At 39.3% G+C, this 16,497-nt stretch overlaps 1 protein-coding gene across 17 annotated transcripts in view; it reads left to right on the top strand.

Annotated features, from left to right (window-relative positions):
- Positions 1–16,497, top strand: part of LOC127432513 (phosphatidylinositol-binding clathrin assembly protein-like) — a 52,595-nt gene that overhangs the window by 23,638 nt on the left and 12,460 nt on the right. For 5 of the 17 annotated variants that reach the window (XM_051683700.1, XM_051683694.1, XM_051683702.1 and 2 more), the window contains exons 8-18: positions 138–244; positions 351–392; positions 3,226–3,311; positions 4,342–4,465; positions 4,872–5,011; positions 5,649–5,746; positions 8,231–8,371; positions 9,724–9,807; positions 10,544–10,624; positions 11,697–11,804; positions 13,648–13,776. In XM_051683700.1, the coding sequence (XP_051539660.1) occupies positions 138–244; positions 351–392; positions 3,226–3,311; positions 4,342–4,465; positions 4,872–5,011; positions 5,649–5,746; positions 8,231–8,371; positions 9,724–9,807; positions 10,544–10,624; positions 11,697–11,804; positions 13,648–13,776 (1,140 nt within the window). The remainder of the gene's footprint in view (positions 1–137; positions 245–350; positions 393–3,225; positions 3,312–4,341; positions 4,466–4,871; positions 5,012–5,648; positions 5,747–8,230; positions 8,372–9,723; positions 9,808–10,543; positions 10,625–11,696; positions 11,805–13,647; positions 13,777–16,497) is intronic. The other 12 variants (XM_051683695.1, XM_051683698.1, XM_051683703.1 and 9 more) reach the window with 8 other exon arrangements.

The following is a 16,497-nucleotide window of genomic DNA, read 5'->3' as shown; positions in this document are numbered from 1 at the left end:
GATATATGAGAGTTCCTGCGTGAGAGTGACATGCTAGCGCATGCCGTTCCGGGTCAAGTTGTGACGACAAATGCCATGCATAACTCCAAAAAGCTAGCGATCTAAAAATCTGACTTCATTCCTTGTTGCGTTTGCAGAGAAATACTTTGACATGAAGAAAGCCCAGTGTAAAGAGGGCCTTGACATCTACAAAAAATTCCTCACTCGAATGACGAGAATCTCAGAATTTCTCAAAGTTGCAGAGGTAAGATGGGGTATCCTGCAAAGTGGGAGTCTCGGCTTATGTAGTAAGCTGATACACATGGGTCACACATTAACGATTGCACTTTTTCCGTTCTCACTCATTACAGCAAGTTGGCATCGACCGAGGGGACATACCGGACCTGTCACAGGTGAGGACACAGATATATTGGCCTTGATTTTGAGAAACTCACATTGACCTACTGTAGCTCTCTGCCACTCTGGACTGAGTGTGTTCACTTTCTGGCTACTGGTTTCTACTTGACACAACCTGCCACTCTGGCCCCCAAACCTAGCATGGCTACACTAGAGTAAAACGTGCACAAGTTTTAGAACTCTCAAATCTCAGTTCGGCTCAATTTCTCAGTTCTTAACATGATTCTCAATCCATCTGGGAGTTCTAGAACTGCAGCTAATTTGCTTGTGCATATAATGTGCGGCTGCAGAACGCAGACCTGTTGTGCTCAGCGCATGCGGACATCTCTGCATGACACCGGTGGGGGAGTTGGTGGGGGAAACTCTCTTTAGTGCTTGATTTATACAGCAAATGAAGGTGTGACACTGTAGAAGGTTTATAGGTCAGGCATTACACTTTCAGAGATGACCAAAATGTTTAGGTTTTCATTTTTTTTCTTGTAAGACAACTAGCTTTTGACTTCTTCAGAATACACAATATTAAAGGTATAGTTCACCCAAAAATATAAATGTTCTTATCATTTACTCACCCTCATGCCATCCCAGATACGTATGACTTTCTTTCTTCTGCAGAACACAAACGAAGATTTTTAGAAGAATATTTCAGCTCTGTGGGTCCTCACAATGCAAGTAAATGGTGATCAGAACTCAGAAGGCCAAAAAAGGACATAAGGGCAGCATAAAAGTAATCCATACGACTCCACTGGTTAAATCCATATCTTCAGAAGCAATATGATTGGTGTGAGTGAGGAACAGATCAGTATTTAAGTTCTTTTTTTTACTGTAATCTTCACTTTCACTTCCACATTGTAGTGTGGAAGTGACTTGCACATTCAGCCACTTACTGGTTGGGGCTGGTCAAAGGTGGAGATTTACAGTAAAAAAGGATTTAAATATTGATCTGTTTCTCATTCACACCTATCATATTACTTCTGAAGACATGGATTTAACCACTGGAGTCGTATGGATTACTTTTACGCTGCCTTTATATACTTTTTGGACCTTCTGAGTTATGGTCACCATTCACTTGCATTTTTAGAATCAACTGAAGATCTTCGTTTGTGTTCTGCAGAAGAAAGTAAGTCATACACATCTGGGATGGCATGAGGGAGAGTACTGTAAATGATCAAATAAATAAAAAATTATTTTTGGGTGAACTATCCCTTTAATATGAACATGGTTTGTTTGTAAAACTGCAAGTGTTGGGCATTAAGAATCCATGCTTTAATTTAATTTGTAGATGAGAGAGAAGTTTAGGTGAGTTGAGGATTATTATTATTATTATTATTATTATTATATTTTTTAATTTTTTTTAAATAGTAAATTTGTTTTAAATTTTTTTTTTTTTTAATTTTGTCTTTGCAAGACAAATTTAGAGTAAACAGTTTCAGGATTGTTTTAGAATTTGCAACAAAAAAAAAAAAACTGACTGAATAATAGATGTAAATTATAATGCAGACTGATTTTAATTGTTCACAAACTGAAAAATAGCTGTAAATTATAATGCCAAGTTGTTTGATCTGTACACAAACTGAATAATAGCTGTAAATTGTAATGCCAAGTTGTTTGAACTGTACACAAACTGAATAATGGCTGTAAATTATAACGCAAACTGACTTGAACTGTATACAAACTGAATAGTAACTTAACATTATAATGCAAGCTGACTTTAACTGTACTGTACACAAACTGAATAATAGCTCTAAATTATAACGCAGACTGACCTGAACTGTATACAAACTGAATAATAGCTGTAAAAAAAAGTTTTTTTGTTATTTTTAATAACAAAAAAACTCCCCAATTTGGAATGCCCAAGTCCTCGTGGTGGCGTAGTGACTCACCTCAATCCGGGTGGCGGGGGACTAATCTCAGTTGCCTCCGCGTCTGAGACGTCAATCCACGCATCTTATCACGTGGCATGTTGAGCGCGTTACCACGGAGACATAGCGCGTGTGGAGGCTTCACGCTATTCTCCGCGGCATCCATGCACAACTCACCACGTGCCCCACCGAGAGCGAGAACCATATTATAGCGACCAGGAGGAGGTTACCCCATGTGACTCTACCCTCCCTAGCAACCGGGCCAATTTGGTTGCTTAGGTGACCTGGCTGGAGTCGCTCAGCACGCCCTGATTCAACCTCGCAACTCCAGGGGTGGTAGTGAGCGTCTTTACTCGTTGAGCCATCCAGGCCCCCCATAGCTGTACATTTATAATGCAAACTGACATTAACTGTACTGTACACAAACTGAATAATAGCTGTACATTATAATGCAAGCTGACTTGAACTGTACACAAACAAAATAAATGCTGTACATTATAAGGTAAACGGCACTATCCGATTGGGCTTGTGGCAGTCCTAAACCTCTCACATTGGCCCGTCCTTATTGCCAATACTTAGCGTTGAGCCCTGTTTTTTCCATTTGTTTTATTTTGCACCGAAAGTTATGTATTTTCCGCAGATTTTTATGTTTACAAACTTTTCAGGGTCTGTTTACACTGCTTTTCTACTTTACATTTTCTAAGTACCACTTTTATATTCTGTATCTTTTCCTTATCTTTCCCATTTTCAGTTTACAGTTTGTGTAAGTACCTGCATCTCACTCTTTTCTCTCTGTGTTCGGAGCCAGCTTTGTCTCCTTATGATTATTTTAATGTACCTTTGCATGCGCACCGTGTTTGTGCGTATGTGTCTTTTGTACGTATATTTGTGTGTGCGTCTGCATGTTTTTGCCCTGTGATCCGTAGTGTTCATTTGCCTGAAAGCTAATGTAATATCTCCATTCCTCCAGGCCCCCAGTAGTCTTCTGGATGCCCTGGAGCAGCACTTGGCTTCATTAGAGGGGAAAAAGGTTAAAGACTCCACAGCCGCCAGCAGGTACAGTCATTTCCAAACAGTTAATTTTGAACTTTTCCCATGTGTGAGGGGGTTGTTTTGCTCCAGCTCTGAATTCTGCAAGTGTATGCCACTTTCGGATGTGCCAAGCTTGTGTGTGTGGGAGAGGTTTTTCAGGGAGTTTTGTGTCAAGTTAAAAGTTCCCAAAGCAGTTTTTAAGAGTGTTGCATTGATTTGTATGCAGAAAACAGACTTCTGCTGCTATGAAGTAGTCAATATTTCTCCAAATCCTTAGACTTTTAGTGTCTACAGACAACAGTGTCCGAGTCCACATTGAGAATCTAATATTTAAAACCTAATTTAAACTTGAAAAGTTTTACCTCAAATGAATGAGTTAAAATAAATAAGAAATATTTAAGATTTCTACATCACTAATAAAATATAAGTAAATATGTGACATGTGACCATGTTAAGTACTTTGTACAAAAGGTCAGATTTTCCTGTTTCCACACAAGATGCTCTTTGAAACATTCTCAAAACATGCTGCAATAACATGGATCATCATCAACTTGTGGAGTCCATGCCAGCTTGAGTGCATGCTCTCATTAATGCAAAAGCGGGACAAACCAAATACAAAAGAAATTCATGTTAATTTTTCAATTCAACTTTTCACTTTAATTGTTATGCTTGTAATATAATTTGTAATGGAAAATGTTTTGAAAATTGCAAAACATAATCATTTTCACTAGTGGCCTCAAGTGTCCGGACCCCACTGTGTTTAAAAAATGACTGTTTCATTTTATATAGCTTAAATGTGTTTTTATTGGTTGAAGAATGTACATGAATTTGATGACTTGCAGTTTGGACATTGGCTAAAAAAATACAATCTTTGCTGACACTGACTCTTTTTGTGGAAGTCCGGGGTCACAGTTGGTTCCTGTAGCGGAAGCAGTAAAAATGTGCTTTCTGTTAATGCTAGTAGCGGTAACGTCCACTTATGCCAGCCAAGCATTTTCACACTGGCATGTTTACTGTATCAGTTCCTCTGTCTGAACATTTCTCCCCCTCACAGAGCCAGTACCCTGTCCAACGCTGTGTCCTCCCTGGCCAACACGGGTATCTCTTTCACCAAAGTTGATGAGAGGGAAAAGCAGGCCGCTCTGGAAGAGGAGCAGGCTCGATTAAAAGCACTTAAAGTATGTCACAGCCCTCTACAAAATAATGTTTTTTAATTGTTAGAGGGATGGTTCACCCAAAAACTAAAATTCTGTCATCATTTGCTCACCTTCAAACCTGTAGGACTTTTTTTTTCTTATGTGCAACACAGAATTTGTAATTTATTTTATACAGAATGTTGGCCGCAGTCCCCATTCACTTTCATTACATCTTTTATCAGTGCTGTGATATTGAATGGTGACTGTGGCTGTCAGTCCCTAGCATTCTACCATGCATCTTGTTTTGTGTTCCATGGAAAAAAGTAATATGGGTTTGGAACAACTTGAGAGTGAGTTTTCATTTTTGGGTGAACTATTGCTTTAAAAGTATAATTGCATTTAAGCATCCAATTAACATGGTACACACTTTGGCCCACTCATCACTCAGGAGCAGCGTCTGAAGGAACTCTCCAAGAATCCCTCCATGTCCTCCACGACCGCTGCCTCACCGGTTTCCACGACGACAGGCACCATCAGCACCGCCCCAGCCATTGACCTGTTCTCCACACCTAGTAGCTTCACTAACAAGTAAGAGAGACTCCATGTGGCTCACTGAAAGGAATAGTTCACCAAATAATGAAAATTCTGTCATTTGTTTACTCATCGTGTCATTACAAACCTGTTAGACTTTCTGTCTTCCATGGGACACAAAAGGTGAATATTTGAGAATTATCCTAGTCTACTCTTTTCCATTTAATGAAAGTGAATGATGACTGTGGCTGCCAAGCTTTAGAATTACTACAAATCGCCATAAAATGGTCTAAACCACTTGTGCCCTTACTGTATGTCTAAACATATATTATGGTGTCCAGGTGCATGGTCTAGATTTGCAAAATCAGAGCAGTCTCCATTGTCCCAGAACTGTACAATTTGACAGTCTAGCTTAAAAAAAAAAAAAAACATCTCTGTTTCTTGTTTGCACTGTATGTGAATTCCTGCTCAGGATTTGGCTGTGAAGGAGGTTTAGACTCCATGTGAATTTCCTCCATCTCTTAAGTCTCTTAAGTCAACTCTAAGCACTTTCACAGTCTTTGCTATATGACTGTGAAATGCTTGGCACTTAGACTGCCGTTTTAATGGAAAACATGAATGTAATGCAGTGTGTGTGTGTGTGTGTGTGTGCCCGTGTGTGTGTGTGTGTGTCTTGGTGCTTGTCTGGCTCCAGTACTCCAAAGGTTCCGAACGATCTGTTGGACTTGCAGCCAGCGTTCCAGCCCTCCCTGCCTCTCTCCACCGGCCTGCCTTTAACCAACACATGGGGAGGTGAGCGGGTCACACCACAAGAACTAACAGATCTGCATTAATATGCATCGGAAAGTAATCAAGCTTATGTCAACATTGTCTTCTCCTCCTCTGAAATTGAAACTATGAATGTTCTCTCTGAACTTTAAATGAATAGTTCTCTCAAAAATGTAAATTCTGATTTTATTTACTCACCCTCATGTTCCAAACGGCTATGACTTTTGTTCTTCCGTGGAACACACGGAAAATGTTAGGGGGTGTCTGTTTTCTGTCTGTCATTTCCTTTTGTGTTTTATGGAAAAAAGTCATACGGGTTTGGAACAGCATGAGGGTGAGTAAATTATTACAGAATTTTCATTTTTGTGTGAACTATCCCTTTAATGTACGATACAATCGTCTAAAGTAAAGCTCTTATTTAAGCAAGATCACACGAGCAAGAGAGCGATATGGCCCTACATCGGCACTGCTGTGATTCAGCCACAGGCCGAGTGCCATAGGTAATCACAGCAGTGCTGATTTAGGGCCATATCGCTCTCTTGCTCGTGTGATCTTGCTTAAATAAGAGCTTTACTTTAGACGATTGTATCGTACATTAAAGGTGATGCGTCAAATGATGCGTCCAAGCCTCTCAAAAACATCACTAAAGAACTACTAGTGTCACGGCTTGGGCTTTTTCAAACATATTATTGTAAAAACAAGGATGTGTTTGTGTGTGTGTGTGTGTGAGAGAGAGAGAGAGAGCGTGTGCGATCACCTGTTGATGATGCTGTAGTCTGTTAGTCAGCTTTCTGAAGATAATGTCATTTTGGTGAAATGCATCTTATTTTCTCTGTGGAAAAATAGCCGTTCAATCAGGGTATTCCTCCCTATATTGCGGTAGCTGGTGCGCAAGAATCTTTCACTATAGAAACTGCAATCTCCTCTGCCATTTTGAACAGTATTTTCTCTCCAATGTGGAAAGTCCGGTAAGAGGTAAGCGCCGTGAATTTGTGTAATTAATCAGTCTGTTATGTCTGTCAGCTGTGATGAGCCTTAATGCTGAAGTTGTTAGTTTAAAGCTGTTTAAAGCTATTTCCTAGCTTTAGTACTGTAGTAGTAATATGAGCGATTACGGAGTGCTGTTGAATATAAACACTGAGTGATGCTGACTCACTTCACGTCACCAACTGGCTCATATTACACACAAAAATTGTCTTTTGCTGCCACCTGCTGGCTAAAATGTGTAATGTCACAATTAAATCTAAAGAGACAGATGGCTCTTAACACATCTGCACTGCTCTTACACTTTAGTTTAGAACGGCACGAACACAAGCAGAGTGATCCAAACAGTGAAATGTCCAAGTGCTGATGGTGTGAGACCATCAGTACTCATGGAACGTCTCTCGTCCAATCAGATTCGAGGACCAGAACTAACTTTTAAATTTTTTAATATTACATATAATCTGTAGTCTGATAAACGAGGGTCTAATAATTAACCAAAGTGCTGATATGGTATGTAACATAATATTTAACATGGTGGAACTGATGTAATATTGACTTCCATTATATGCCAACCAGATCTAGAAAAAAAGCCTGCAGCTTTCATTCTTTATTGGATTACACTGCATAAAACACACTCAGCAACTTTCACAGAACGTTTTACAGAGATGTAAATTGAAGCTCTTTTGCCTGGGTTCAATTTAGGCCTTACCGACCATGTAGTGTCAAGTGTTTTTTTAAGACATCTTTTTGATTTTGAAAGAATTGTTTTTAAAGATGACATGAAATCAAAATGTACCCCATTTACCTTGTTAATAAATGTCAGTGTTCTTTTTTTGCATGATCAGTGCATGCAGTTCTAAAGAAAGTTTGTTTTCATAATCTTTAAAAAAATTTATATATTTTTTCCTCTTCTGAAACAACTATTCTGGTGATGTCATCAAGGTGGCATGGACGGGGAAAGTAATGTTGGCCAATAACATTATAGTCTAACAATCCCGATCCAATCAAATCTTGATGGACAAAATCAAGTCCCGTACATCATTTCCAGCTGAATATACTGTTTGACCCAGAAGTATGTCACATTTGAGAAGTTAAATGCATTGCTAATGCCATTTCATGTTGTTTTTAATGATCTGACTTTGGTCTTTGCCTTGTTTTATTACATAAGAACAACTTGAAAGCTTTAAAAGTACAACTTTAGTCTGACATCTAGAGACAGCCAATATTTACGATGATTCAAAGAACCCATCATTCCTCTCCATTTATGTTAGATGCATGCATTTACGTGTTACATATTCATTACAACCCATGTCGGGTGTCTCATTCAGTTTTGTGCAGCGGTGGAGTATTTACATTTGAAGTCTAAAAACGTCTGTATGTGAATGCATTCTAAAGTCTAGACTAAACGGCCTCCACCTCATGTGTCTCTTTAAGTCTCTGTTTGCATGCTTTCTCTTTTTCTGTCTTTGTATTTCTAACCTCTTCCTGTTATTTTCTGTTTGTGTCTTTTCTTTGGCCATGTAGATCCTTTCACGTCTACAGAAGCCGTTGACGACTCCATTCCAAACTTAAATCCTTTCCTTACAAAACCTGTTGTTGATCCTGTTGTGTCTTCAGATGCTGTTAGTTTTTCTTCTAGGACACCAAGTCATGAAATGTTTGGTGGTAAATGGCTGTTCTTTTTTTTTCTCATGTAGTGCTCTGTTAGTTTGGTTTTTGCCTGCTGTGCACTGGTCTGTTTTCCCTCCACTCTCATTTTCATCCTGAAAGCTCCACGGCACCAAGTATGCAAAGACCTGCAGGGCAGAACAAAAGCTGTGACCTTAGTTAGCCCTTACAGTATCTGATACCTGAGTCTCAAGTTCACACAGGCTGTATCTCAAAACCTAGTGAGCAGCCTACCTAGACAGCACTTGAATCAGTTGTTCGAATGCACCTGATGCCCAAAATGCCTATGTAGGCAGCTCACTAAGGCTATGTTCGGAATGTTAAGCAGTATGCACTGAATACTGCCTATGATTAAAAAAAAGAAATAGTGGGTTAAAAGGTATACATTATGCAACAACAAATATTTAAAATTGAATTATGGTACATCATTGTCAAGACATAATGTGCAATTACTGTATGTGCTTGTTTAATTCTGTGAGTGCCCCGTCCAGTAATTTTCTAATAAAAATTTATATTTGTTTTTTAAATCCTATTTTATGTAAAAATGCCTCAACTCTTTGTAATCAAATAATGAGTCAAGAAAAAATGATACAGATCATAGCGGATATTACTTTTTGGTTAATTCGTCACACTGGAATTGGAAAAAGTGTAATGAATTGCATTTTTGGAATTAAAATATTCCTTGTGTTATACTGCACATTTTGGCAAATGTAATGGGTAATCCAGCTATTCTATGCATACGTAAAATCTTTGTGCTATGCACATGATATATTCGACATACAGCAGAAATAGGAAGAGTAGTGGTGTTCTGTTGAACAGCCTAGGTTTTGAAACACGGCCTGTGTGTGTCTTTTCTTTGATTGCAATTCTGTAAAGCAATAAAGGAAGTTTAGCTTCTGTGAGTTTGTTCTATGCTGGGGACGTTATTTATTATTCTCCCACAGTGAACAGTATTGTTTTAGACAGGGACAGACAGATGGTTTGTTGCTGCTGTAAAGCGTCTTTGTGTTTGGACAGCTGTAATTTGGTGTGCTGGCTTTATTATGGTCTATTATAATATGAATACATAAGTGTCAGTATTCCTGAGAATGGCTGCTGTTAAAGCCAAAATTAACTGCTTAAAATACATGCACCCTTTTTTAGTTTGGTGATCCTTTTTTCCCTTACAAAATAGTTTGGGGTTCTCTGGACCACCTAACTCAAAAACAAGTACTTCATTTTTGCTTGGTTTCGCTAAGTGCTTTGCTGCCTTTCTTGTTTTTCTTCTTTATCATTTTTGTTCCTCCCTCGTTAGAGTGTTAAGTTTCAAAGTTTTTCCCAAATGTCAATGTCATTTCTTGGTTCTCCAGATTATTACAATCCCTTTATTGATTCAAGCTCATCCATTGCATCACCTGTCGAGCCCACTGCTCAGATGGGCTTCTTCCTCACAGGTACAGACGCCACATAAGTGTGACGTATGTTTTCTGACCTCAGGAAACAATGACATTTTGCCCTGCAGAGTAAGCCTCTGCGGTTTCCCCTTTGGGATGCCTTTTACCCCAAATTACCCCAAATAATTTTCCCTGCAAAAAAAAAAAAAAATACAGCCTAAGCTAATTTGCTGGTCTTGACTGATTTAAGATTATCTAGCTGGTCTCTTAGACTGGCGAAGTAGGTCTTCACTTGACCTTTCTGATCTCCCAGCCTGGCCAAGCATGTTTAAGCTGGTCTAGTTGGTCTCACATCCTAGCCAAGTTGGTCTAAACTCGTCTAGCTGGTCTCCCACCCTGACCAAGCTTGTTGAAACTGGTCTAGCTGGTCTCACAGCCTGGCCAAGATGGTATTCAGCTGGTCTAGCTGGTCTTCCACCCAGGCCAAGTTGGTGTTTAGCTGGTTTCTTGCTGATGAGACCTGCTAGTAGGTGTACCAAAACCCCTGCCAGCCAACAGACTAACCTAACCAGGCAGGAAGAACAGCTAAGATCAGCAAACCAGCTCAGGCAGGTTTAAGCTGGATTTTTTTTGCAGGGTTGTCATAATTCCGTCCTCCTTAACCTGAATATAGATTAGGCTATACTGAACTTTTTTTCCTGCTATTTAATTTAGGTTTTTATTACATATGGTTTTCTGTCTCACTTCACTAATTTCCCCATCTCTGGCTCTCTTCTTCTGTTTCGGGGCCTGTCAGACTCGTTCTGCTCTCCAGCTGCCTACCCTAACACTCCTCTCTTCCACTCAGAGCCCTCTGCTGTAGCTGGACTATTCGGAGGTAGGTGCTGCAACTTCAGTCTCCTCTCTCTCTCTCTCTCTCTCTCTCTCTCTCTCTCTCGTTTAGCCATTTCTTGTCTTTTTCTTTTTTTGAGCTGGTAGGAACAGGTTTGTGATCAATTAAGACGCTCGGCAATTGGTTTAAGTTTGCTAAGTGTTTCCAAGCATTTTTTGTCAATCATTAACTAATGGTAAAATGTGTAATTTCTGCACCACTGGTGTCACCAAACAAAAATTATGTAAAAATAATGACCATTGTCAAACAGAGTTCCCGAACACTCCCCCTGTCAACCATTGTCAGAAAACAGATAGTCACACCATAGAACTCATGCCATTGGTTTAGCCAATGAAGGGTTGGTCGGGATACCGAGAGAGCAACGGAGCAATATTTTTATAGTGCCACAGTACCTACGAATGGCTTAATTATAGTTGTCTCCGCATAATAAGAGATCTCGCATATTATCTACCTTGCATTATAGACACATTACGACCAAAATTACACTTACACACTAAAATTACACACTTGCCTTTAATGCCACTTTAAATTTATTACTTTACCTAAACAGGCTTATACTTGTTTAGAATACTAGTTGAAAACTGAAAACATTAACTTTTGAGTTTACAGAGATTGTGAAGTAGGTTTATGAAATGAAGGGCTTTCATCTGACAAGACAAGTTGACATGATGAACTGTATGTAGAGGTTAAGAACAGAGACAATTGTCTGTGGTTTCGAAAACTTTTGATTGCAGGAGTTAAATAGCTGCTTTTTTGTTTGTACAAACATGTTTATAATGGTTTCCCGGGAACTATGAGTCAGTTGCCCTGGGCTAACTGTGTGAAACATCTGACTACTTTTGGAAGTGAGTCTGTCGACTAAAACGCAATCAATCCATTTAAATTAATGGTGCCAATGATGCATCGCACATGAACTGAAAGAAAACATTAACCAATGTTTCAGAGTTGCTCTGTTTTCTTCCTGTTCTCCAATACTCAAACATGTGAAGTAGATGAACCAGCCTGTGCTTTTTTATTTTTTTCCCTCTCTTTTTTTGACCTTGTTTCTCTAACACAGGGTTCTCTGCACCTCCCGCTGCCCAGCCTCCCAGCTTAACAGGCCTTAACGTCGACTTTGATTCTGTGTTCGGCAATAGATCAGCCACCAACAGCACAGACTCGGCTGGTAAGAGAAGTTAACCTACTTGCCATGAATTACATCACTGCTTTTCTCCTTACATGATGCTTCACGTCCATCTCACCACTAAGGGCCATCGTCTTTGTGGAGTCAGTCATTCTTTACGAACTATGCTTGGAGCTGACAGGGTGAAACTAGCATGTGAAAACGGTTATATAGCAGTTATTCTTTAAAAGCGGCTGTATAGTGGTTATACAGATGTTGCTGTGCCAAATCTAACCCCCCTGGGACCCCAAAGCGATTCTAAAAACTTTTTTTAGGTACTTGATTTAGTGCCTGGGTAGAAAACATACAATATTGCTTGTTAATATGTTGTCTTGACAATCAAAGTACATCAGTTGATGTCTTTCAATTTACATATCGCACATCGCTTTATAAAACTGAAGCTACGAATGGTTAATTTTTTTTTTTTTTTTTTTCAGTTAGCCTGTGGTTAGCAAGCTAACCGACTAGCCTGATAGCTTCGCTCACTGCTAACCGATTAGCCTGCTAAACTATCATACTCTATGCAATTTTTCAACCCTACGCAAGATATTATGCACATAATCACAGACCTTCAAACCTTTGTAGAAGACTTTTGGATCAGGCATTACAAGCGGCTAACCCTTGGGGTCTAAGAGGGGTAAGATCTGGCACAACACCATTTTCCTCATACAAGTTTGTGGTTTTATTTTCTTATTGCTACATTAGACAGAAAGGGATCACTGTTTACACTCTTGATCTCTGTTTTGTGTACTTAAACAGAACACTGCATGTTAAGACTACACGCATATCTCAATACTCAGAAACCTAATACAGGCTGCTTTGACAATCACACGGCAGGCTTCCATTAGACAACCTTTAGCCTTAATGTACTTGAATCTTGGTTTCTTGATTGGAGGAGGGGGGTGCTGGGTAGCTCAGCGAGTATTGACACTGACACTCCAGCCAGGTCTCCTAAGAAACCAAATTGGCCCGGTTGCTAGGGAGGGTAGAGTCACATGGGGTAACCACCTCGTGGTCGCGATTAGTGACTCTCGCTCTCAATGGGGCATGTGGTAAATTGTGCGTGGATCGCGGAGGGTAGCATGAGCCTCCACATGCGGAGTCTCCGCAGTGTCATGTACAACGAGCCACGTGATGAGATGCGCGGATTGGCGGTCTCAGAAGCAGAGGCAACTGAGACTTGTCCTCCGCCACCCGGATTGAGGTAAGTAACCGTGCCACCATGAGGACCTACTAAGTAGTGGGAATTGGGCATTCCAATTGGGAGAAAAGGGGATAAAAACAATAACAAAAAAAAATTAATCTTGATTGGTTTGAAATCAAAGTGCTTTTTTGTTGATATGGTGCTCATAAGATTGGGCTAGGCCAACTACCTCACAATGTGATACATATGATTGGATTCAATGCATCGTGATATCATAATTGGGCCATGATTGAAACTGCTGCTGAGTTCGAATCCAGCTCGCAACAACATCTGATCCTGTTCCCCTCTCTCTTAAAAAAAAAAATACTTGTCTTTTGTACTTAAATGTGTGCCCATGTCATTTAAGATGAGACCACCATAAGTGCACAGTGAAGTTTTGGGAGTTTGCTCATTCTGTCCTCTTTCTCTCCTCTCACTGTGTGATACGATCTGTTTGGGCCGCTGGCTTTGCATGGCACTGCATGTCTGGGTGAGTTGACTTTACACAAGATTCTATCCACATTCTTTCACTTTCAGTTTTGCATCATTTGCTCTGAGGGCGGCTGCCTCTCTCTCTCCACCCAACTTAAACAAGCTCTTTGTTTATGTGTGTTGTCTGTGTCTTTTATCCCTCTCCCACTCCCTCTGCTCTGTTTCTTTAAGACGATATTTTAGGTTGCATTCTGAAACCTACAGTGGCCTCTCCCAACCAGGGCCTGACGCCCAGTACCCAACAATCTGGCAAACTGGTTTCTGATGACTTGGATTCCTCTCTGGCCAACCTTGTGGGCAGTAAGTGTCTTGTTCTTGTAGCATAAAACAAACAGCCCTCTGTTTTCTGGTAGTAATTATCAGAAAATTGTACGTTTAATGTTATGTTCAGTAGGTCATGTGATCTCAACATGGTGGCACTAATGTTTTCCGAAAAGTAGGATGGCAGAGGAAGACTTTACCCATTTATGAGTAAAGTGCAACTTGATTTGTTAAAGAAGTTTCAGAGGTAGGTTATAGTTTCTCTGACCAATCAGGTAGCACTTTCCTGATGAATATTACTGAAACGTTCAATCTGATTTTGCTTTCTTCATGAATATTAATTACTCTTTCCCTGCTATCCTACGTTTTGGAAATTTGCGCTCCGCATCGTGTGTAGAATAAAGCAGCTTTTTCTGCCAAGACTGAAATGAGTTTTCATCTCATGTGAGTGTACGTTATACGTAAATTATAATGATCTGCTATTACTACTTATACCAGTGGTTCTCAAAGTGTGGGGTGTGCCTGTAAGTGGGTGTTGGAGAATGCTCCACTCTCAAATTTCGTTCACTTTCACACATTAAAATAAAATTGTGACAATTGTAACTAGGGGTTGGTAAAAATATTGATTTACCGATGCATAGCAATGAATGAATGTTACATTTATATAGCACTTTCCTAACACTGCACTCAAAGCGCTTGACCACAAAGCGCTAATGACCACAGAGAGTCAGGACCTCGGTTTAACTTCTCATCCAAAAGAGTACTGTCCCCATTACAATACTGGAACCCACACAGACTGCAAAGAGAGCACCTCCTGCTGGCCTCACTAACACCTTCCAGCAGCAACCTTAGGTTTGCAAAGGTACTCAGAAGGCTGCTTTCTTAAACAAATAGTTTTATCAAAGAACATTTGACATTATTATTATACATTGTCATCAATTTCTAGAAATGAACACTGAGAAAATAAATAAATAAAAATACGATAAATAGCTAAATAAAAATCAGTACTATATGTTTAGTATCAGTCAATTGCCCACCATTAAAATAAAGAATAAAGAATAAATACAAATAAATTAAATAGCTTAACAGTAGTACTGTATATTTAGTAGAAGTTAATTGCTGACCATTTCAATAAAGAATAAAAATACAATAAATAGCTAAATAAACATCAGTAGTGTTTAATATCAGTCAATGGCTGACCATTAAAATAAATAATAAATTAAAATAAAATAAATAGCTAAATAAACATCAGTACTATTTAGTATCAGTCAAATGCTGACCATTTAAATAAAGAATCAATTAAAATAAATAGCTAAATAAACTTCAGGGGCCGGTTGCACCAGCTATACGTACGTTACAACTTAGCCTAGTTGTGGCGTAAATGGGCACTAAGTCACAATTTACGCTGTACTAAATATTTGAGCGTTGCACCATTACATTTAGGTAGGACGTAACCCTACGTATAAACTAAATATATACGGAAGCCTCCAACCAGGAGTAAAGGATGGAATAAAAAAGCAGACTGATATTTAATGACATCAATGAGCTCATGTTTTGGTTGACAGGCATCAGTCCTTTTGACATATTTGATGGTGTTGGCATTTACACTCATTTACATTTACGAGAGAGAAAAAAAAGCTTACTTTTAAGTGGCTCTTCAGCATGAAACCGTTCTAACGGTGCCGTTTTTAGGGTGCGTCGCCCGGTGTCAAGTTTCAACACATTCAAAATATATATAAGATATTAAAATGAATAAATGTCTATTTTCCAGCCTGTTGTATTAGTATGTATCACCCCTCATTTATTTTAGATACAGTTCCTATATATTATTATTTACACAGGGCAAATATACTATTTATTAAATCTACTTTTATTACGTATCCTATTTTAATGTCTGGAAAACCAGACTTCTTTTACATTTTGTAAATGAAATGAAAGGAATTGTTCGGTTGAAGGGGGTATCAAACTGTGAATCCTGAACAAAACAGTTTGGTGAATACATGTTTACTCATTAGCTTCCACTCAGCTGACAACAATGAAAGTAGCTACATGGTTAGCTAGTTATCTATAAGCTCGTTGTCACGGAGAGTAAAAGATGGACTTTATTTACTTTCCAGCATTGTGTCTCACCAACTAGGTAACAGCGACGTGTGAAATCAACACCCACCATTCACAATCCACCACCGCACCGTTGTCTGCTGAGCTGCAAAAAGATGCTCTGATGTTTACCTTTCAATCTGCTACATTACTGACTGTACTGACAAACTATAGCTGGCTAACAGCAAACAGATGTGATAAACATGAGTGACATGGTTGTCAGGGACAGGGTTAACCTTTATATTAGTTATATAAAATGATGGGGTAATTTTTTATTAACTTTCCAGTATGTATTTCACAAACTAGTTAGCAATTTAATGAGAAGAGATCACTCAAATCCACACCGTTTAATTCCACCTTGTCTGCAGAGCCACTGTCAGCTCAGAGTCAGCTCTGTAAACAGTGGAGTCGGAGCACACTCTGCTGGACAAACTACACTATGGCACCAATTCTAAAGTATTTTTTTCTGCATTATATGTTCTGAAAAAAAGTTGTCATATTGGCGCATATCGGTAAAATATACACCGATATCAATATATCGTGAAAGGAAAATATCGGCCGACCGATATATCGGTCAGGCACTACTGACCAGGCTCGACCCTGCTTAGCTTCAGTGGGCAACCAGGCGAGAGCTGCAGGGTGATATGGCTGCTCGCTATCTTT

Source organism: Myxocyprinus asiaticus, chromosome 42 (assembly GCF_019703515.2).
Source record: "Myxocyprinus asiaticus isolate MX2 ecotype Aquarium Trade chromosome 42, UBuf_Myxa_2, whole genome shotgun sequence".
Lineage (NCBI taxonomy): Eukaryota > Metazoa > Chordata > Actinopteri > Cypriniformes > Catostomidae > Myxocyprinus > Myxocyprinus asiaticus.
Note: the sequence above shows the minus strand (reverse complement) of the source record. Positions and strands in the feature narration are given on the sequence as shown.